This window comes from Magallana gigas, chromosome 7 (genome assembly GCF_963853765.1).
Source record: "Magallana gigas chromosome 7, xbMagGiga1.1, whole genome shotgun sequence".
Classification (NCBI taxonomy): Eukaryota; Metazoa; Mollusca; class Bivalvia; order Ostreida; family Ostreidae; genus Magallana; species Magallana gigas.
The window spans coordinates 33,250,705-33,273,765 of NC_088859.1; the positions used below are offsets into that span (position 1 = coordinate 33,250,705).

The 23,061-nt window shown below is 34.7% G+C and overlaps 2 protein-coding genes and 1 non-coding gene across 8 annotated transcripts; all 3 read left to right on the top strand.

The window, feature by feature from the left end:
• Window positions 1–404: 404 nt before the first annotated feature.
• Window positions 405–1,894, top strand: LOC105336653 (uncharacterized). The gene is made up of 3 exons (XR_010707814.1): window positions 405–520; window positions 1,223–1,311; window positions 1,445–1,894. It is a non-coding gene; the product is annotated as an uncharacterized protein (transcript).
• Window positions 1,895–3,907: 2,013 nt separating this feature from the next.
• On the top strand, window positions 3,908–7,817 carry LOC105336654 (cholesterol 25-hydroxylase). 4 transcript variants are annotated; one of them, XM_066067001.1, is made up of 3 exons: window positions 3,917–4,060; window positions 4,517–4,617; window positions 5,428–7,816. In XM_066067001.1, the coding sequence occupies exon 3, from the start codon at window positions 5,442–5,444 to the stop codon at window positions 6,474–6,476; it is 1,035 nt and encodes a 344-aa protein (XP_065923073.1). In that variant the 5' UTR covers window positions 3,917–4,060; window positions 4,517–4,617; window positions 5,428–5,441; the 3' UTR covers window positions 6,477–7,816. The 4 variants fall into 4 exon arrangements, with proteins under 4 accessions (XP_065923074.1, XP_065923073.1, XP_065923072.1 ...); XM_066067002.1 differs by lacking the exon at window positions 4,517–4,617 and having other exon boundaries at window positions 3,908–4,060; window positions 5,428–7,817; XM_066067000.1 differs by lacking the exon at window positions 3,917–4,060 and having other exon boundaries at window positions 4,431–4,617.
• A 925-nt stretch (window positions 7,818–8,742) lies between these two features.
• Window positions 8,743–22,036, top strand: LOC117684708 (uncharacterized). Of its 3 annotated transcripts, none has more exons than XM_066066692.1 (5): window positions 8,743–9,092; window positions 9,405–10,405; window positions 18,463–18,623; window positions 19,049–19,187; window positions 20,463–22,036. In XM_066066692.1, exons 3-5 carry the CDS (start codon window positions 18,471–18,473, stop codon window positions 21,488–21,490), a joined length of 1,320 nt encoding a protein of 439 aa, XP_065922764.1. In that variant the 5' UTR covers window positions 8,743–9,092; window positions 9,405–10,405; window positions 18,463–18,470; the 3' UTR covers window positions 21,491–22,036. The 3 variants fall into 3 exon arrangements, with proteins under 3 accessions (XP_065922764.1, XP_065922765.1, XP_034313848.2); XM_066066693.1 differs by having other exon boundaries at window positions 9,463–10,405; XM_034457957.2 differs by lacking the exons at window positions 8,743–9,092; window positions 9,405–10,405 and adding an exon at window positions 17,164–17,371 and having other exon boundaries at window positions 20,463–22,034.
• Window positions 22,037–23,061: the final 1,025 nt, after the last annotated feature.

Genomic DNA, 23,061 nt, shown 5'->3' on the forward strand with positions numbered 1-23,061 from the left:
GATAGAACAATATTTTGGTAAAATTTTAATATGCTGTGTGAATTTTTGGCATTTTATTTTTCGAATGATTCCTTGCAATTGTAAATAAGGATAATTTAACTTTCGAAGTTCTGCATCAAAGACTTCATAGTGAAAACAGCGACAAATCAACAAACTTTCAGAAAAAACTTTTTAAATACTTATTTCTAAAATTCTTTAACTATACAGTCATACGTGTATGATACATATACGTGTTCTTGGGTACATGTACATTAGAATTTTAAGAAATTTTTAGCCAAGTCTTATTTAAAGATATAATTAACTTAAACAAAATACTGGGATTGTCAGTTGTTAAGGTAAGGTCAACAAATATCGGCCTGTAATTTGAATACTTCCTGATACGTTTTGATTTCGTTTTAGCGTGTCGTAAACAGATTGTGATGTGGTACTTTTTATTGATTTGGATTCAGTTATCATTTATAATGTGTTACAAATCACATTTCATTCTCTTTGTAACGAACAAGGGAAAAACTGTTCCAAGGTATGGACTAAAACTTTCTGAACATTCTAATGTACCCTAGAATGTATTTATGATATCATACAAGTATGTATAATTGATGAATTTTATTTTCATTTATTACTCCTAATAATTAATGTTTTATATTTTTTTTTTATCAATTTACTTTTTTTTAAAAATGGACAATAAATTTCAATTTTGAAATACGAAATTGAATTTAATGTAGCTCATTACTATGTTTTTAAGACAACTTCGCAAGATGGCGATTTAAATGTTTTGTTAAGTTGTTTGCATCAGTCGAATTGATTGAACATCATCATTCCCGTAGCTCAGTGGTTAAAAGTATCGGGCATGTAAACCGCAGATCACGAGTTTAAATCCGGTAGCTTGGATTTTTGTTCATATTTGGTGAAATAAATTTTTGATGCAGATAATATTTATCCAAAATTGCCTAACACTTCTTTATTTCTTAACTTTTTATCTAGCTGTTGTTTAAAGAATTCAAATTACTTAATGTAGTTCGAGGTGTACTGAGCAACCAAGTGACATCGTGACATGAAAACAAAATGTTTTCTGAGCCATTATGTCACTTTAATTAATAAGCATTTGGAAAACTAGTATATTGTCAATGAATATTAGTTTTACGGAAAGTAAAAAAGAAAATAATTTATAAAATTCTTTTGCAACTAGTAATCTTATTTCTATTTTTTTTCTTTGTTAATGTAGAATGAAGGTTGCTGATCAGATCTGGGTTTTGGGGATTATTGTATGTGTTACGGGCATGGTGCACTCACAAGAATGGGAAGACTGGGAAGGTTGGTTACGCGGTCAACATTCCTCAGACAGGACTGTATTTTGCATCTTAGAAATAAGAGCTATACTGTAATTTCCATCAAAAAAGTGAATTACAGATAATAATTTAATTATATGTAAATTGCTAAATTTCAGAAAAAAAGGAAGTTATAGCGTTTCAAGCAAGAGCCTCTGTGAGACTTGTGAACATTCCGGCACACGACGTTGTCAAGTTTGACCATGTTCTGCTGAACGAAGGGGACGGGTATAATGGGGAAACTGGCATCTTCACCGCGCCGGACGATGGTGTTTATGACCATAACCGTTGACAACGGGGACGCATTTCATACGGGCATTGTCAAAAATGGCTCCGTCTTCGGATTTAGCTATTGTAAATCTAAACGCGAAAGCTCCGAGCGCCCATGTACTGCAACGGGTATAGGATAAAGTTGAAGAAAGGCGACAAGGTGTGGATAAGGACAAATGCGCTTGGCACCGACGCTTTCCCGAACTTCACCACTTTCGGAGGTCATAGACTGTGAAGTCGAATCGGACGAAAACGGATTACTCTAGAATGCATGTACATATTTATGTTTTTGATTCAGTATACATAGTATACATGTATATGCATGTAGTATTAATAAAACTTTAGAACAGCATATGCACTATTGTCAATTGTCAACCAATGCTGGTTTTTTTGTTGTTGATAATTATATGAATTGTACCTGACTGTACAACAAAACTGGACTGGACACTTTTTCATGTCAATACAGAAACTATAAAATGTCGTAGTTATTGAAAATCAATTAGACCCAAAACCAAATAATACATGGCATCGATAGTAACTAAAAGAAAAAAAAAGATTCATGGCGTCTTCTTGAAAACTTGTAAGAATATTCTGAGGGCTGGATCCTAAACAGCTAAAGTAACAATATTTATCACAGTCCTACATTTACATGTATATCTTCAAAAGAAAACGAAGCTCAGCTCTGTATGTCTCCACGTTTCTAACAACGAAAACATCATATGATTTATTTTATTTAAAGTTGCAAAATTCAGTTTCTCTCCAACATTACTTTATCATACTATAATAAACTTTGCATTACTCTTCCACCAACTTTCATAAAAGAATGTGCACGTAATAGATTGTACAAAATCGATATTATTTAGAAATGATAGTTAATTTTTTAACCCCCCCCCCCCAAAAAAAAAAAAAAAAAAAAAAAAATAAGGACTAGAGTCTCATACTGTGATTCAAGCAGAAGTAAACTACACTGAGACTGAGTACAACTCAAATCATAACGACGTCACTTGGCCTTTTCCATTGAGTCGAGAACAAGTATAATGATTCCTCTAAAATAAATGCTCGGCGTGTGCTATCCTTGTCTAGCTATTACATCCAATAAACATGGTATAAAGGATGAATCGCACCGTTTTTGGATATTTCCTTTAATTTTAGTAGGCGAAGTGTTCTTCCGATTAAAATTCTTACGCATGTAAATAAAGAGGAACGTGATTTGTGAACATTTCACACACCCCCCCCCCCCAAAAAAAAACCCCTCAAATTACCGTCGGACACCCCCCCCCCCTCTCGCCCATCCTTTAGAAAAAATTTCTTGATCCGCGCATGCCAATGAGGTACGAATCATGATTCACCGTAATCACCGAAATGGAACAGTTTTAACGCAGTCTGAGAGATCAAGATATGGGATAAAAAGGGAATGTTGAATATTTGTCAAGTTGTCAAGTTGACAGTGGATACAAACAAAACATGAAGGGCCTCGTCGCTTATACGGCGACATTTTATATTATCCATTTTTCTATATTTTGATAAATTCCATTCTTCACTCTCATTTACGGAAGCTATGATTCAAACATACCCAAATCAAGTACATCACTTTATAATTAAGAAAGCCACATTTTTAAATGAAAATTATTTACCCCCGATGTTTCACTGCTTTGCTTGACTATTTTCTGGATTTTCCCTCCATTTTACGTTAAAAGCACTCCATATGATACCCGATTACATGATGCCTAAGTCTAGGATCTGTGGAATCAGATTTTAAGTTAAATCTTAAATATCCGGATTGTACAACTGTACTTTTAATGTATCATAGTAAAGACCAGTAGGTTTTTATTGTTTGTCCACATTATACATGCCAATCACGAATGAAGGACACCGAATAAGAAGATGAAAATGTGCAAGTGATATAAAGATACTTTTACAGCCCGTAATAACATGTATGCCAACCAAATATGCATTAAATATGCATTTCACATTAATTTTATAAAGTAAGCTGTCATATTGTTAAATTTTCTTTTTACTGAGTGATTACAAATACAAATTTTACAATTTATGATTTTGCAAATTAATTTTGTATTTACACCCAGCCAGTAAATTAAAAATTACAAATGTCAAATACTTCAGTTCACTCGAGCTACAAAAGATGCATGCAAGCTGCAACCTATGCATCATTGATACATGTACATGTCATTATTATTTGAATGTATCTGTATAGCGGACTATATTGACTCGTGTATTATACACCTTTGTATCGTATGTACGGTGACATTGATTTGAAATATACACGTGGATCGATGAAACACGTGTACGACTCTGATCAGGCAGGTGAGGTTAGGTGAGTAAAAGTATAAAGTTATCAATAAGAGGTCTGCAGGTGGAGTGGGAACAGATGTACCTGTTCAAATTGAGACCTTCAATTTCCGCTTCAGGACTAGGAAGCATGCACACGCCTTAAAAGGTTATTGTAGGTAAGTTGTCCGTTTTCTTTATCTGCATGGACGTGAATTTCTTTGAAGTGTGTAGGTCACTATTGATGGTTAAATTCGGGGTAATTCTTCCAAAACCCTATTTGATTAATTTTGCATTTTACCTATGCAATTTCCTGCATACATGCTACTATACAATAGATTCCATATTTTGAAAGAAAATAGCCTGGCGAGTGTAGAGGGCAGTGAGATATAATTTAACAAGTGCAGATGGATATTGATAATTTAAGTAAATGAAGTAACATTTCAGGTACTTAGCATCAGGAATTAAGTCTCCCCCTGAATTAGAAATTTAAGTAATGGTCAATTAGTCTTTTGCTAGGGTTTTGGTGGGTTTTTTTAAGGAAGATCTGCCCCCTCCCCCGCCCACTTATATAAACGATGCTAAGTGTTTGCTTTTGGACATGAATGCATGAGGTCACTCTCTTATGCGTCAAGGTTCAAGTGTTAAGCCATCGAGGAAGAGGTCCTTGATGAAGTATAATGTTCAACATAAACCCGTGTAATCATTTCCCATGTCGCCGGAGAGACCAAACCACGTAAGTCAATTGTAAATTGCTTTTATTTCAACTTTTAAACTGCTGTTTTTGGAGAAATCCTGGGTGATTGTATTACTGAAGTTTCATTTTTTTGTTTTAAATATCTTAAAGTCTAAAACGTAGAATTTGAATATAATTACATCCATTCGTTCTACGAGAGTACATGTACATGATTTTCTATTGAATACTGCTGTCATTTGATCACCGTTATCACAGAGGACGAAAGTTATTGTTTGCATGGTATTTATATCCAAACATGGCATTAGCAGCTCTTCCGTAAAGTTACTTTTATCATTGCTTGATAAAGAAACAGCTGTGGATGATCGGTATCGTTACTAAGGACTCGTCAAAGCGAAGCAAGCACTGAGCTATGAAGGGCATTTAAGTTCGGTCAGGTTTTAGAACAAGTATTGAATTCATTCAGAGACAATGTTCAAACCATTCTATCCAATCAACTCATTTAACAACGAACCTGCAATAACTGCTACATTTCATAATTTTTACAACTGATCCTAAACTGTAATCATATTGTGATTTAGAGAAATATAATTTGCTACTCTTAAAAAGTGTTGTATGTCTTGATGTTGTACGGTAATCAATATATCGATTGATTTAGAAGCTGTATCGTTAAGGTAAAGTATAATATACTTTGAAAAAGATACAAGGCTTAATTTAGTCTTTATAGTTGGTATAACAATTTAATACTTATCACAGATGTTGCTATAAAAAATATTTTATTTTACAAACCAACTTATGGAGCCTATAAAGGCTGTCCACACTCTAAAGAACAATCTTAATACTTTATTGCAGATATCAGCAGAAACATGGGAAGATCTAACAGATTTCCAGACCTGCAATCTCCAATCGCAAGTACAAACAGTGCAGCTCCATTGACCAAAGAATCCCAGGATGTCGTCAGCGTCGAGCGTCGTGACCATTCCCTGGACACGTGCATTACCTGGGCAGTCAGAATCATCGTTATTTTCATTTCCGTTTCTTGCGTCTTCTATCGTGAAATCCTTCAAAACACCATCAACAGTTCTTGGCTGTTTTTGCAAAAATCTTGGATTTTTAATTCCGTGTACTTTGAAACTTGGTGGGCCACGTTTTGCTTTGCTTGGATTATTCCTCTATATCCATTTGCTATACATTTTATACCGAGTTTTAACAAATATAAAATCGATCCGTCGGTTACATACGTGCATCAAACTGTTCTTGGGATGTTGAAAGAAGCTGTGATTTATATGGCGCCATTAATGTTTCTGGATACAGTTACTGTCAAAAAATATCACGGTGTGGATCCAAGTATATGGAAAGCCAAAGAGCAGTCCGTTATACAACACACCCGGGCTTTACCTTTGGATCCGCCAGAGCTCGGACGCGTTTTGTTTGATCTCATTGCCTCTATCATGACATTCGATGTCTTCTTTTTCATTGTTCATCTATTTTTCCACAAAAACTTATGGCTCTTTCGAAATATCCACGCTCACCACCATCACCATGACGTCATGCATCCTCACGTGACCAACAAACTCACGGTGGTTGAAAGAATAGTATTAATTTTGTCCGCCAATTTTGCGCTCAAGTTGTTCCAGAGTCATCCTTTGACCCGGATGTTGTTTGTTCCGGTTTTCGTGTGGCTTCTTGTAGAGAACCACACAGGTTACGATTTGCCATTCGGACTGCATCGTGTCATTCCATTCCATTTGTACGGTGGATCCGTGAAGCACTATAAACATCATATACACGGTTCTAAATATTACCAACCATTTTTCACATATCTTGACCTTTTGTTAGAATCATTTATTAACAGTAAGAAAATACAATGGAAATACAACGGAAGTAAAGAGAAACAATAGTAATAAAAGTTTTTCGATGAAGTACCTGTATGAACAATCTCTTGCATGATGGCCAAATTAAGACATGTATTTGTCTGATCTATCATTATGTCGTGGCATTGTCGTGGTGTTGTATGTGTTACAAAGATTTTATGATTTCAGTCAGTTTTATCTCACAACTAGTACGTGACTGTACTTTTAAACACCCAATGGCTTATTTGATGTTTCATACGGGTATGACGGCAGCGAGCATAGCAAAACCAAAGAGAAAATTTAAAAAAAAAATGCATAACCTGTTTTTTAGAATGCCCGCTACCTTCATAGCTCTTATGTAACTCCTAAGAAATATATATTTTATTGTTTATAGTTCACGTCTGTGATTTTTATACACTTGTTCCGAAATAGAACATAGGCCTAAAGAAAGTAAATTTAGGACGAACAAGCCTTTCCCACTTTTTGTTGGTGGTGGGGGGATACTAGTAATCAAAAAACTTAATATGCATAAGCCTTCCACTAGCATGATACTATAAGCCGTCACCCGATTAGGATTGTAGAGATTAGCGAGAGAGATAATGTCTCTAAGTGTTTCTTTGCTTGTCAGGATGTTGGAGTAGATGTGCCTATTTCAAAATCGATGCTACGTACAAGAAAGAACAGTCTCTCTTTGAAATTCTTACGGCAACAAAAAAAAAACTCGAAAAAATTAAAAGTGTCGTAATTCAACGCGGGGGCTATTTATCTACACGTATTAGAATGTGATGATTCTTGTGGTCATGACACTTTTTCTATACAGGCAAAAGGGTCGTGTTCTAAGTAATTACTGGGTGTCTTTTTTTCGTCGTCAAAAAGCATTCTATGAAGGTTCATTGTTCTCCTTCACACAAGTTTCGAGATAAAGTGTCACAGCATACACGTATGCCAATACATATACATGTACATAGACCTTTTTGCAACATGAAAACCGTAATAGGCCTATTGAAATTATCAAGATTTATCAAACTCTGACACTTTTGTGTTTGCAACATTCATACACAACAATTTTACTCAAACTCTTTGAGAATGTGATATAAATGAATTTTTTTTCTCTTTTTTCTTCTTTTTGTTTCTTTAATCTTTTTATTCTTATTTTTGAGGGAGGATTGACCAATTCATCTAAGAATTTTAAATATTAAATAAAACAAATGGCTTTAAGATTTGATTGAAAGAAAATTCACTTATTTAGTCACAAGGTTAACTAGGATGGAAAGAATGACTTGAAAATAACTGCATATATCCCGGTTATTACCTACAGTGTGTGTATATTTAAGCATTGAATGCTTATTTTTGGATGTCGTCGGTCCTATGACACATCAAGCGGTGCAGACAAATTGAATACCGCGCGTAAGCGCAGTATGATAATTTATCTGCACCGCTTGGTGTGTCATAGGACCATCGACATCCAAAAATAAGCATTCAATGCTTATATCTGTATTTTAGTATTGATGTCTATTTGCATGAAATATTGTCTTTTGCCTATATAAAGCCATTATTTCCACTCTTTTATATATATATATATATATATATATATATATATATATATATATATATATATATATATATATATATATATATATATATATATATATATATATATATATATATATATATATCTGTATGTGTGTGTGTGTGTGTGTGTGTGTGTGTGTGTGTGTGTGTGTTTCTCAAAAGTACATATCAAATTAGTTATGTGAGATTAAAAGTTTCATTTAATATTACAAAATTAAAGTAAATATACTCGTGTATTCATTTAAACAATAAAAATGCTTTCTTTGGTGATTCATTCGGGATATGAAGGTAGCGACATTGCAGAAAAAATACATAACCCGCGTTAGCGGGTTATGTAAATTTTTTCTGCAATGATCGCTACCTTCATAACCAGAATCAATCATCAAAGAAAGCATTTTTTTATTTATATTTACCTCTTTCTTTTGACTAATTAATAAATTGATTATCAAAAGTAAGTCAAATTCACTAAATCACTGTTAATGTACGTAAGTACGTTAGCTTAAAGAAACAGCCAAATCGTCTCCTGTGAGACTTTGAGTCTGACAGCATCATGATTATTTCGTGCAGTCCGTGATTTTTCTTAGGTCGCTGTAGGCTTCGACCAATCAATAAACAGGGCGTGTCAATTTCACTCCTGTCAGTTTCGTCTCAGTTTCTCAGTTTCAGCTGCTGTAGATTTCGACCAATCGATAAACGGGGCGTGTAGATTTCTGTCTGGCTGTTTCTATAGAGCTATGAATTAACTATAAGTTTCCGTAAGAAATAGAGGAAATAATACTCGGTAGATGTAAATATAGAAAATTGAACGTCGGAAATTTCCAATACAAATATAAGGGGAAATATATATACAGTAATGTTTGAGATGAAAGCAAAAGAGATAACGCAAATTCCAGGTGAACAAAGAATGCGACGATTTAAATCTCCGGTTAAAAGTTTTTGCTGGTTGAACAGAAACAAATGTTGATCGATTGCATGTTTGTATTGTGTGCCACTGACTAAAAAGTCCACTGAAATCTGTACGATTGACTCCATGGCGTGAACGGAAGTCTTAGAAATGTTTGGATGGAATAGCAAAGCACTGATTTCACTTTGGTAAGATTTTTTCATAGAATGAAGGATTTATTCTTTAGCTTCCTAAACTGAAATCAAGCCTGATCTTCGTCATTATCAGATCAGTGCGACTGCCTGTCTCAACGGCCAGTCTAGCTTGTATACATATACGCTAACTTACTGTCACTGAGTAGTATTGGTCGTTGATTTCCGAAGATGGCATTGCAAAATTTAAACGAAACATATGAACGGCATCCATGCATGCAAAATAAAAATCAAATTTATTCAACTGTTCACGAATATGTCTTAATTTCGTTTTGTGTAGTTTAATTTCGACATGTATTCTATATTCAGGCTTTCGTGTCTTCTTCTGTCAACCATTGGATTAGCAGTGCTGTACGTAACTTTTCAGGGCCCTAACAGATCCGGGCACTTCAAACCCAGCCCCTCTCTACGCCCCCTGACTGAACAGGAACTTGTATTCCTTAGGAAACCGAAATGGTCACACTTTAGAGATCGGCTGAAAAAGTTATCATTCAAACAAATCTCGCGAAAAAGGATCCGTCCAGAAAAGGCAAACGGATAGTACTGTTGAATCGGAATCCTATTTTGCTAACCAGTTGAGCGACGAATGCAATTAAAGTGATACATGCAATATCGGCAGCAAAAAGCTACCATTTGAACGAAAAAAGAAAACCCAGCGAATATGCATTGAATTGAATGTGTGCTTGTGATTTTAAATGTGTATATTGTTTCTTGATGAATTGAAGATATATGGATTTTCACATTGATACCAGAATGTCCAATGACAGTTTTTTCCCAGTACCATTTCTTTAAAACTAGGATGCAGATATACATATATTTGTATGAATCATGTATGCGAGAAAACTGGTTCGCTTTTACATTAGGGTTAAAATATATTGTTGTTCAAAGCATTGATCATCTGGTAATCTTAGGTAATTGATCTACACGCGTTTGAATTAAAGTATATTTAAATGGTATTTTGTAAAAGAAATAAAACAGCATTATCGCACATGTTTATACATTTTAAAACTATCACAGTCAAGATGGGTATAGAAATCCCAGAATGGCGAAAGATCTCAATAGAGGCCTAGTATAGACGAGTATAGACGTAAGTTCAAAAGAGAGCAGTGTTTTGTGTTTAACTAAACTTGGCCCTTCTATAACATGCACACTACGTAGGGCCTGTATGATTTTGCTTGTTGTTTGTTGTTGTTATATTTTCTATCATTTTCAAATCATTGAAGAGACGATCGCAAGAGATCGAAAGAGGATCGCAAAAATCCAAGATGTCGGTGATGCATGTGTACTATTTGAAAAACATGCATGACAAAGTAGGTATATGTATAAATTTGTTAACGGAAACTATAAGTTGGTTTGCTCTGTAAACAGAGAATCAAGTCTTCCACTAGTATAAATGATGACCTGCAAAATCAAAGTCCGCGAGATAACACAGAATGTGATAAAAGTGATGCAGGTTTTGAAAAAGCATTTATTACTTTTTAATAATGATATTTATATTTATTTTTCTTTTGTTGTCCTAATCAGAACTTTGCTATATGACGGCTAGACAACTAAACAGAGAGAACAGTTGTATATACCGTGCCTTTCGATTGATGTCATCTGGTCCAGTATAGAAATTGTAAAGATATCGAACGGATGATATCTAGCACTGTAATCAAAAAGCATTGCATAATAACATTATTGCATCATGTGTATATACTTGAATCTGGTTATTGATTTCCATTATCATCAAAAAGATCGAATCAAGAAATTCTATTTTATCTGCATTGGACGAGGAAATAAGTGCGTTCTGTTATCTGTTATTAGTTCTAGCTAGATAAACTGAATTCTTTAATAATTTTGTAGAAGAGTTTATATGAAATTACGCATCCTTAGTTGATCCCTAGAATAAACACCACAGTGCTACTGCTCTTAAATGTTTAATAAAATCATACAGATATAAACATTTGGAGTTTTTTTTTCTTCAAAACTCTAATTTTTATTGGACTAATATCCCTATTTAGACCTTTATAATATATGACAGTCCTTTCAATATATAGCGTACGTACCTTATGTTAACCGACTCTGGATACGTATGCTAAGCAATTCTTATCAACGTGTTCCAATTTAAAAATGTTCGGTAGAGTACCAGTGTTAGCTGTATTCAGCAATATAGGCACGAAAAAAAAATCGGTTTATTAAATAAAATTTATTAAATCTTTCGTGATATTTTTTATTTGAATATATTATGAGGACTCATAATTTTTAGTGTTTTTTTTTTACATATGTACCGTCGAAACTATCATGTAATCCTTAGTTATATAGCGTACTTCCTCAATGGAAGTTCCGTCAACACGCCCTTTAATTGAATTAAAACGAAACTTGATTAGTAGTGTTGCTACGGACAACGACACAGGAAATATGCAAAACGTCTTTTGTTTAAAATGAAAATACAAGTAGGAACATTGGTTTTCCAGTTCTGACAGCAAAATTCAAAGTTAACATTGGTCCGATTTATTTTGATCAAAATTAGAAATGGATTCTAATATTAACATTATTTGGGATCAGTATGTGTTGAACAATTTAACAACGTGCAGTAACTCATCTAAAGTACACGTTTAGAAGATTTCTTTTACGACACAGCATGAAAGACTTGCAGCGTACTTCCGAATCTGTGTGCATGGGACTATGTCGTATAGTAGGAACTTCCCAACAAGTTGCCATGAGAAGGGATGTGATTGACATCAGTGATGCGATAGAGCTACAGAAAGCTGGGACTATAGTAGGCTGTAAAATGAAAAACGGAAGCTATAAAGAAGGGTTTAGACTTAGAGAATCTGACCTTGACACTATGTTCTGGTTGCCTAACAACCGAGTTATCTGGGACATATCTCAGACTCGATTTTACGATATAGAGAGGTATACATTGCTCCTTTGTGACGCCTCCAAAAGTCCACCCGGATACACTTTACTTTGGTTACCAAATGAAAGAGCCAGTGATAAAGTCAAGAGAGCCACTGTAAGAGACAATGGTAGATTAGTTGTATATAGTTCTAAATATAGAGAAACCATGTTGTCATCGGTACATCCGAATTCTATAATGCACGGGCCATGTGCTACTGGAATGTTAGGTGGTAATATCTTGGAATATGATGACGCCCACTGCTTTGTCAGTGACTTCTGGCCACCCTCTGCCTCCTCATGGAAATACAGGAGTAAAAAATCATCTTGGCCCAAGTCTCGTGTTGTTGATGACATCATCGGAAAGGGGTGTCACGTTGTTGCAATAGGTCCAAAACTAGAAAACTATGAGGGCATTGAATGGAGAATTTCCTTTTCTCTGGCAGAACAAATCCTAATGCGCTTACTGAACCACTATCAGTTCTTGGTGTACGGTCTTCTAAAATTCATTTTAAAAGAAGTGATAAATAATGGATTGAGTGAAGATGAAAAATTACTGAGCTCCTACCACATGAAAACAGCAGTTTTCTGGGCAGTGCAGCAAAACACAACACTTGAATGGGGGCCACAGAATTTCCTGCATTGCTTCTGGATCAGTTTTAAAGTCATCCTCAAATGGGTGTATGACGGGTTCTGTCCTAACTTTTTCATTCCAGAAAACAATATATTTCTCTCTAAAATCTATGGAGCGGCACAACAGAAACTCTTCAGTAGATTGTACGGATTGTACGAGAGGGGTTTGGTGGAGTGCTTGCTACAGAGTTCTTCCATCAGTCCCTTTATTAAAGATGTACAACGTAATCCGAGACGCGTCATTTCTACAGATGAACACATTCTCGTTCCAGAGTCTAAATTTGATATAGAACTATTTCGTGAGATAATTCGGGATAGTTATGCACAATCTACATCAGATCTTCGTCTCTGTCTCAGGGCATTGCGCATAGTAGAAAACCTACTATTAGATTCATACCCATCCCAGTATCAGGTTGCCATGTTACAAAAGATCACGACCACAATCCTTCAGAACACTGCTTTTATATTACACAATCTGCAAACTGACCGACATGTAGCACACAAAAAGGTGTATGTTCCAGAGAGAAGCATCTGCCTCATGTTGAAATTAGCAGCCAAGTTTGGGTTTGTTTCTGACATGCTGCACCTTGCCATGTATTATTACAAGACATTCAGATACAAAGAAGCTTTGTTTGTAATTGAGGTCATACATTCTAGAAAATATATGAACGGAGAGGCTTTGGTTGGAAAATCCTATTCAAAAAAGATGACACGGACTGTAATTGGAATAGTCCCACTTGAAAATGAAATTTGTTATTTGAACGAGTTAACACCAGAACAACGGTCTAGTTCAGAGAACGGAAAGTCCTTATTGCATATACCGCCCTTTGTCCTGTTACACTTGCTGGAAGTTTTGTGTTACAGATTGGTGGAACCGGCGAAAGTACAAGCAGCGATCGATAATCTCCAGGTATTGGTTACGAACGACCAAGGGGTGTTTGTTCCTAAACATGTCAGAGACATTTCGTGGGAGATCCTAGGAATCTGTCAACAGACCACAGGGGACCACAAGGCTGCCCTACACTCTTTCCAACAGTCACTCGAAGAAAAACCATTCAACAAAATACAAACTGCAACAAAAACTAGAATGCGAAAAACCAAGTATTTAGAAATATATAGACGTTGACACTGAGCAATACTGAGGCCTTCATTTCAAAGTTATATTGTTTGGTTGCATAGATTATTTTTGAATCTGACTCGAGTGCATTGTGTAAATTTCGAATTCATTGCATGGGTCGACCATCTAATAACCCAAGGTGAACAGAGAAACACCGTTGTCAGCTTGGCTACCGGTATTAAATATGCGGGTGGCCGCGAAAAAATAGAAAATTTTGTCATGTAGTATGATATTTTGTGTTTACTGTCATTCATTAGTTTTTGACTACTTTTAAAGTGTTATCAATGTTGACTGACATTAAATTATTTATCTGGTAAATGTATAATGTTAACCTTTTTCGGTGATCTAGAAAATTATCGCATCTATATATATTTACATTTACTACTTACATGGATATTATTAAATTATTTTTGTCCGAATTTGCGTCGTTTGTATGCTGACTTGTAAAAAATATGTGAATATAATAAAAATCATAAAGTGTTGACAATTAGTGATGTTTTCTATTATCACACGTGTACGTGATATCTCTATAATAAACTTATTTTATACTCACTATGTTTACAGAACACAAAAATTTACGAGCGGATCGGAGTCATTGCACTATTTTTTTTTCTTTAAAAAAAGACACTTTTAATTCTGTCATATTATCATCCAACTTGCAGAATTTTCTGCAGATCTTAACCATTTTTGAAAACGTAAAATTTTCACCGATGAATTTTACGTGTAAAGTTCCTAACGCGAATTTTCCGTGAAGTTGCGGTTAGCCCGGTAGCATGCCAATCGGCTTTCTACTAAAAATACTACCCAACTTTCACGAACGTATCTTGTATTTGATTTGTATTCTAGACTGTAAATTGTAATGTAAAAGTTCTTAAAATCCATATGGTGAATTCAGGGGAAAGCTCAATTCGTTACACTCGCTCAAGTTTACGCTGAATAAAAAAACTCCAAAACGAAACAAAAGTTCAACAAGTTGTATTTAAGTTGATGAAATAACGGTACATGGTATTCCAATGAAAACCGATTCTCGGAGTTCCGAGAGAACAACTTAAGAACGTGCGGAGATTCCAGCACGGACAGTCCAATATAATTCTGTACACAAAATCGACACTAACGTGCGGAAATCCAGCACAGCTAGCCCGATATCACACACACTCCACTAACGTGCGGGGTTCCAGCACATTTAGCCCAATATAACACTACGCTAACGTGCGGGGTTCCAGCACAGTTAGCCCAACCGTTCTCTTCCAGATCTAAAACATTCTCCCTTAAAATTATTTTTTTTTTTTTGACAGGCATTGCTTTTTTTGACAAAGGAATAGTAATGACATGCCAGAAAAGTAAACATTCACACATATAGCTGTTACGATAATTTCACACTTCATTTGTCCAACAATTATTTAATTTGCCTGGAGATTAACTTAAGAAGAAATCAAAGACTAGTGTCAAGAGGATTAACATTTTTGTCAAATGAAAGCATCTCCGTTTGTTTGTTTGGTTATTTCCTTTTTTTTGTGTTACAAACTAAATTGCGTAATTAATCTGAGAGAAAAAAAAAATTAAACTTAAGTTCTCATAGCAGCTTGTAAATTTTAAATTGATAACCTGTTACATTAAAAGTTTAAAATCGAAGATTTCTAAACTTATCTATAACAATCTCTCTCACAGCCTTAATGAACTCTGTCCCAGAGTTCTACTTTGAAACAAAATTGAAGCTTTAAAAAAAACAATGCAAACATACACATTGACAAAAATTCACAATATATGTTGATTCAAAGCCATTTAGCGTCTAATAAATTGCTCTGTAAGGCAGCACAGTTCGATTGTTTTTGTAACAGGTTCTGTAATAAAAGTAACTGTCCATTCAGGTCTTTAATATTTCTCTCATAAGACTTTGTAAGTTCTCTCAGTTTTGAATTTTCTTTAATTATTTCGTCCACGGTGTTTGCACGGGTTTCCACTACATCACCTGGACACGGAGTGGTGGTGGTCAATTCCGAATCCGCATGGGAAGCTTGCGTTGGATTTCCTTCCGAATGCGTCGTTATGATGGTAACGTTAGTAGCGGGCGGAGACACAGAGTCCGGAGATCCCTGGAATTTCTTATCCAAAAACTGCTGCATTCGATTCCTGTCCCGTAATTTCTGTTTTTCGGACTTCTTGCTGATGGACGGTCGCACTTGTTGGTTCATCATGACGTTAGAGTTTCTATCACTCGCTCTGTTGAGAGGACGGGGAACAATTCGATTCTCACACCAATTTTCACCGATGAATTTTACGTGTAAAGTTCCTAACGCGAATTTTCCGTGAAGTTGCGGTTAGCCCGGTAGCATGCCAATCGGCTTTCTACTAAAAATACTACCCAACTTTCACGAACGTATCTTGTATTTGATTTGTATTCTAGACTGTAAATTGTAATGTAAAAGTTCTTAAAATCCATATGGTGAATTCAGGGGAAAGCTCAATTCGTTACACTCGCTCAAGTTTACGCTGAATAAAAAAACTCCAAAACGAAACAAAAGTTCAACAAGTTGTATTTAAGTTGATGAAATAACGGTACATGGTATTCCAATGAAAACCGATTCTCGGAGTTCCGAGAGAACAACTTAAGAACGTGCGGAGATTCCAGCACGGACAGTCCAATATAATTCTGTACACAAAATCGACACTAACGTGCGGAAATCCAGCACAGCTAGCCCGATATCACACACACTCCACTAACGTGCGGGGTTCCAGCACATTTAGCCCAATATAACACTACGCTAACGTGCGGGGTTCCAGCACAGTTAGCCCAACCGTTCTCTTCCAGATCTAAAACATTCTCCCTTAAAATTATTTTTTTTTTTTTGACAGGCATTACTTTTTTTGACAAAGGAATAGTAATGACATGCCAGAAAAGTAAACATTCACACATATAGCTGTTACGATAATTTCACACTTCATTTGTCCAACAATTATTTAATTTGCCTGGAGATTAACTTAAGAAGAAATCAAAGACTAGTGTCAAGAGGATTAACATTTTTGTCAAATGAAAGCATCTCCGTTTGTTTGTTTGGTTATTTCCTTTTTTTTGTGTTACAAACTAAATTGCGTAATTAATCTGAGAGAAAAAAAAAATTAAACTTAAGTTCTCATAGCAGCTTGTAAATTTTAAATTGATAACCTGTTACATTAAAAGTTTAAAATCGAAGATTTCTAAACTTATCTATTAGATAAGTTTAGAAATCTTCGATTTTAAACTTTTAATGTAACAAAATGATAATGTTTTAAATATGTGGCGAAAATTTTTGTTTTAAAACTTTTATATATTCATACAGCTGGAATGTTCACTAAAGAAATTTGAAATCGCTGAAGCGGGGTTTAACCTGATTCGGCCTTGACCTGCTGACCTTTGCCCTTAATTAACTGTAATTGCGTTTTTGTCGCTAAATTATCTAATGTATACAATCGGGTTCGGCATTTTGGAAATTCCATTTTCAAATTCAGCAAAAAACTAATATGCCGAAGAGACGGCAACCGTCGAGTTTGAAACAGTTGTGCATTTCTGACATTGCTTGGACTTTTGAACGAATTTGGTGGAGAGATTATTTTGATAATTTTGGAGACATGCAGTGTTTACATGTTTTGGGACCCTTCGATGCGCTTCGTAAGTTATGTGTAGCCAGGATAAGAAGGGGTTTTGCCCTGCATATTAATCCTGTTATCATTAATCATACCATATAGGTAGTTTATAGAATGATCTTGTTATTATAGAAGGATGGCCTATTTTTAACGTCACCTTCGATAACACACACAAAAGCTACGGAAGCGGGTAATACTTATTAAAAACAAATTTAACTTACATTGAGTTACAAGATATGCAACCAAACATTACATTCGTGTTGCTTTCAAAATTAAAATAGTTCTTGGAGGAAAAATGTATGGTGGCATAGATCTGTCACCACTTGTCAGATAATTATGTTAACTTCTCATATGATAATGTCGACTTGTCAGATATTTTTGTCAACTTGTGAGATCTTTATGTTGACTTGTCAGAAAATAATCAAAGTGACTATAGAGACTCAACATTTTGTCGTCAAAGCGTGTTAGTGCCACTAACTGCCATTTACTTTTCATCATAATACCATACAAGTCGACAAAAATATCTGACAAGTTAACATAATCATCTGACAAGTTAACATAATCATCTGACAAGTCGACATAAAGATCTGACAGAAAAACTAATATGGCCACTAGTTTAAAGAAAATTATCATTCATATTGTAAGTCGACTTGTCAGATAATGATGTTGTCTTATCAGATGTTATGTCTTCTTGTCAAATAATTATGTCGACTTATCAGATAATTATGTCGACTTGTCAAATAATTATATCGACTTAAAAGATGATTATGTCGACTTGTCAGATCCTAGCTTATGTCGACTTGTCAGAAAATAATATTTGAAATGGATGGCACAAATTGGGCGTTGAAAGATTAAAGTGTTGAATTCTTAACCACGTGAATAAGTGACAAGTCGACTTAAAGAACTGACAAGTGAACATAATTATCTGACAAGTCGACATCAAGATCTGACAAGTCGGCATAATTATCTGACAAGTGGTGGCAGATCTATGCCACCATAAAAATGCAAGTTTCTGCCAGGTGCATCATATCTCAGGATTGAGGTCTGGAAGAATTATATTTGGGGCTATTTTCATATTGACAAATTTGTGTATTTTTAATTATTTCACAATATCAGCATCTGGAATGGTGGAAGAAATCATGAAGGTGATGGAGACAAATGGTCAACTACAAGGGAAATACTTGCAGATCCTCTTCACTGACAGACTTCGTCATTTGCATCTAAAGGGGACCATAATTACAAACCAAATAGTAAAACTTCTTGCTCAGAGGGCACGGGTAAGGCTTGTTATTGGCAGTGAAATAATTTGCATATATAAGTCCATTGTCCACTTTTCTTTTCTATTTGCCATGATGTAAATTGACACACAATGGTAAATCTTAGCAGCTGAAATGTTTTAGAAAATGTTATTTTAAAATGTTCGTTAGAATGATTATAAATCAAATAATGTTAAAAATTATGGCAGATTTAAACTTTAGTGATACAATGTATTATTTTAGTGGGAGTGAGTGTATAGTGTAACCTACATGTAGCTAGAATTCATATGTACTGTACCTGAAAGCTTATTTTGACTTTCCCTCTTGATCACATTTCTTGTTTATCAAAAATTGTTTAGTAATTAACAGTGATCTGCTATCAATGATACAAGTTCTGAGGTACATGTATATTATGATGCTAAAATGCTCATCTTTTCTGTCTGCAGAAATTAGAAACTTTGCATCTGAAGTATGCCAACAAAATTTCCAAGAACCTGTTGGTTAATTTAGTGGAGAATCTGCCAGCTATTAAAGAGCTCAACCTCACAGACACAAAGTGTGATGACAACATGCTCCAAATTATCAGTAAGTTTCAAAGATAATCAATCTAATTAAAATTAGATCCTTCACACTCCCACATTTGATATGTCGCAGCAACATATCAAATATGGGTGCATGAAAGATTTAATTTTAAAGGATCTAATTTTAATTAGATCGAAAGATAATTGATAGCAGAAACGTGTATTTTGGTTTGTCTCAGCATAATACATGTATATAATTCAATGGAAATCAGCTACATGTATATATTACACTTATTTATTGAATTGGTATTTCAAGGTTATCTGAATGATAACAAGTGCTTTTACATATGTAAAATCTAGTATGCAAGATTCATTGGCAATATGAGGAATGAAAGTAAATTATCTTCTAAGATGAATGAAAATTTAGGGTGCATTATTCCTTATATAAGGGAGATAATTCTTAATATCTTGATAAATAATAGGTTTTGAATACCCAGAAAAACTTAAATTCCTTGGAAAATTACATATACCACAAAAACAAAATTTTGATGAGTGCATGCCAAAGGGGGTGGGGGTCTGCATATAAGAGAAGGTGTTATTCTTTCAAATGCTAGTCGGTAGTTTTTTCAGTAGTTGTGCAAATGAATTAGGGAAACATTTGTTCCCCCCTGCCATGTTAATTTACATGGTACATTGTATTGTTATACTTTCATGTTAAATACTGAAATCTGATTGGTTAAGACGCAGTTAATAATATTTTATATTACCCTCAGCGTTAGCAACGCACTTAGCAACGGGTAACATTAAAAAATGTTACATGCGCGAAAATTATGCGCGTACGGTTCGCTGTAGAATTCACGTTATTCCTATATAAAAGCAGTAAAATTTTCTTAAAAATTTTAAAAAAGACATTCAGTATAACAAAATAAATAGTGCCTGTTTGGGAGGATAACAGTTGAAATTGACACCCCTCGAAAACCATTGTCAACCTCCGCTTCGCGTCGGTTGACAATGGTTTTCTCGGGGTGTCAATTTCAACTGTTACCCTCCCAAACAGGCACTATTTATATACTATGTACCGGTATTTGTATAAATAGATTTTTGAATTGGAAATGTTTCAAATGAAAGAATTCATCTTAGAATTGTTCCTTTTGCCTTTACTGATTATAAGAGTCAATTGATAAATAACAATACTTTTCATCCTACATGTAACACATCTTGCATACAGTTGCCCTGTTTTGTTGGAATGGTCCATATTATCTTGTTAATTGCCCAGATTCTCATCCTCAGTGTATGTATATCCCTGGTACTAACTGAATGCATCTTGTCAATATTCTAGGTTTGAATTGTCCTCATTTGGTCACACTTTCTGTGATGAATTGTCATGGTGTAACAGACAGAGGTGTTCAGTCAATTTGCTCCGGACAAACCCGGAAATTGCAGAATATTTCCCTTCAAGATTCCGGTGCTACTGAACAATCAGTCATTCAGTTGCTAAGAACTTTACCTGAGCTGAAGGAAGTGGAGATAGACAATAATATAAGTGGACTTGTGCAGGTTATTGAGGAGGACATTGTGAATGGGAAGATGGACAGTAAATATGGCATCCGGAAAATCCACTGGGACACCTCCGTGCCTCTTTCCACACACCTTTCCCTCATTGTTGATCACTGTCCATTTGTTACAGATGTCACTTGCCATGGCGTCATTAGTGGAGACGTTTTAAAGAAATTATCATGTATCAAGACCATGAAAAAATTGAACCTCTCTTATGGTCATGGATATGCTGGACATCATGATTTGGGGGAGTTTGTTGAATTCTTGCAGGAAGTAGGGATTCAGATCACAGATTTGTTCCTGTCTGACACAATGTTGATGCCAGTTAGGGAAATTGGGGTTTTCTGTTTGAATTTGAAGGCTCTGACCATGATATGCGACGGTAACCTTACTAGAGCAAGGGCTGTTCAGGCAAGTGAAGAACTCTTTCACCCTGACAGTTTTAAGAAATTAGAAATCATCAAACTATTTGACAATAATGTAATCAGGTCAGAAGATACCGTAACATTTTTGTTATGCCAAGCTGAAAACGTCCGGATCTTAGATGTACACAAATGCATGGCTTTCACATCAGAAGGCCTGGATGCTGCATATCAAAAACACGGATTTAAACAGCTAGAAAGCTTAAAGTTAGACACTTGTCACAATTTTGATGATATTGACATTTTGGAACTGATGCTAGAAACTGAAAATAAATTAAGTGTTATGCACTTATGTTCATGTTTTAATATCACCTTTGTACACAGTGATGAACTCCAACTCGCCTTGCAGGAAGGTGAAAATTGGGATATTGAATATCATTGGGAATAATACATTGTACATGCATAGAATATACATGAATTACCATAGTACTAGAACATAAGCAGAGTGTGCCAATTTTTATAAAATTATTTTTGTATTTTGTATTCAATAATTGTGATTTTTATGTAATTTTTTGTATCCTGAACTTCTAAATGGTTACATAGGATTGTATACATGCCTGTAAAACATTTTATGTGACAGTTTATGTATATCTACATTTGAGTATATCCAAGATCTCTTGTCTTAATTATTATGAATGTTGAACAAAAGCTAGTTATATTATACAATGCATGTGTATAAAGGTTGTTGAACAGTGAAGACTTTCTCTTTTAATCAAATTCTCTTTGATATTGAACAAATTAACTACATGTACATTGTATTGGATACATATAATTATTAAACATATCCAATATGATATTTGCATGATTATCATTGTTGAGCAGTGAGGAATTTATTCTTTGGAAGGGATTTGAAAGTAAAAGATGTGAAGACGCTTACATTTTGTCATTTTAGTTTACTGACTTGCTTTGTGAAGAAAATGATGAAAAATAAAGATAGATCATCAAATAGTAATCTAGATACCTTTGATAAACTCAATCATTCTAGGGGACATGCTTTGAGACTCTTGTTATGTTCTATGAACATGTTAGGGAATAGTTCATATAAATGTGGTAGAGTTGGACAGCTGAAGATGCCTGCAGGGCAAATAAAGAAATAAACCTCTCGTATCCAACATATCCTTCGAAATCGTGATCAACATGTGCGGAACATTTTTCCAAGGGAGTGGGAGCCGGGGGATAATTTTATTTGTAGGGAAGGGGTGGGGGTCTGAGGCCTATTTTTGCCCATTTTACCATGTGAATTTTTAAAAATAAGTTTGAATTTTCTAGATGGGCTTTTTCAATGCTGTCTATAAATATTCTAATTGTTGTATGAACCAACATAATACAATCAGAAAAGCAAGGCCCCTGGAGTGTTTTAGGGGTGGAGAAAACTAAAAATGATAATTTTTTATACAGGGTAATCAATTATTAAGAAACCAAAAGAGAACCGATTTGACGATGGACGTAAACATGTATAAAATATACATGTATGTATATACTCGTACGTTCCTGGTTTAACTTTAGATCTAAGTACAGATTTATATGGTGGAATATGGGACACTGATGTCTTTATATAGATGAACATACTATAGCATTCACCAGTAAATATATTAAGCTTAAAGGATTAAAACTTTTTTTCAAACTTTATAGTATTTTTATGATTCAAATATGAGTGAAAAGTTTATTTGTTAAAATAAGGGACGAAGAGAGATCGCAAGAGTAGGGGCGTTTTTCTTCCTTACGTGTAATTTATCTATCTAAAGTAATTTGAAAAAAGTAAAATATTAAAGTACAAAGGAATCATTCTGACTTTTCTGGTGATATCTTTACGTTCGGGCTTTATCACCTTTATGATATTTGATTACGTACCGACCGTAATGATCTCTTCATAAAAGTCAAGAGAATGATTCTTACATTTCTTAGTCATGTAAACATCATGTACAATCCAGTATTAATAAATTTAACAATTTTTTTACA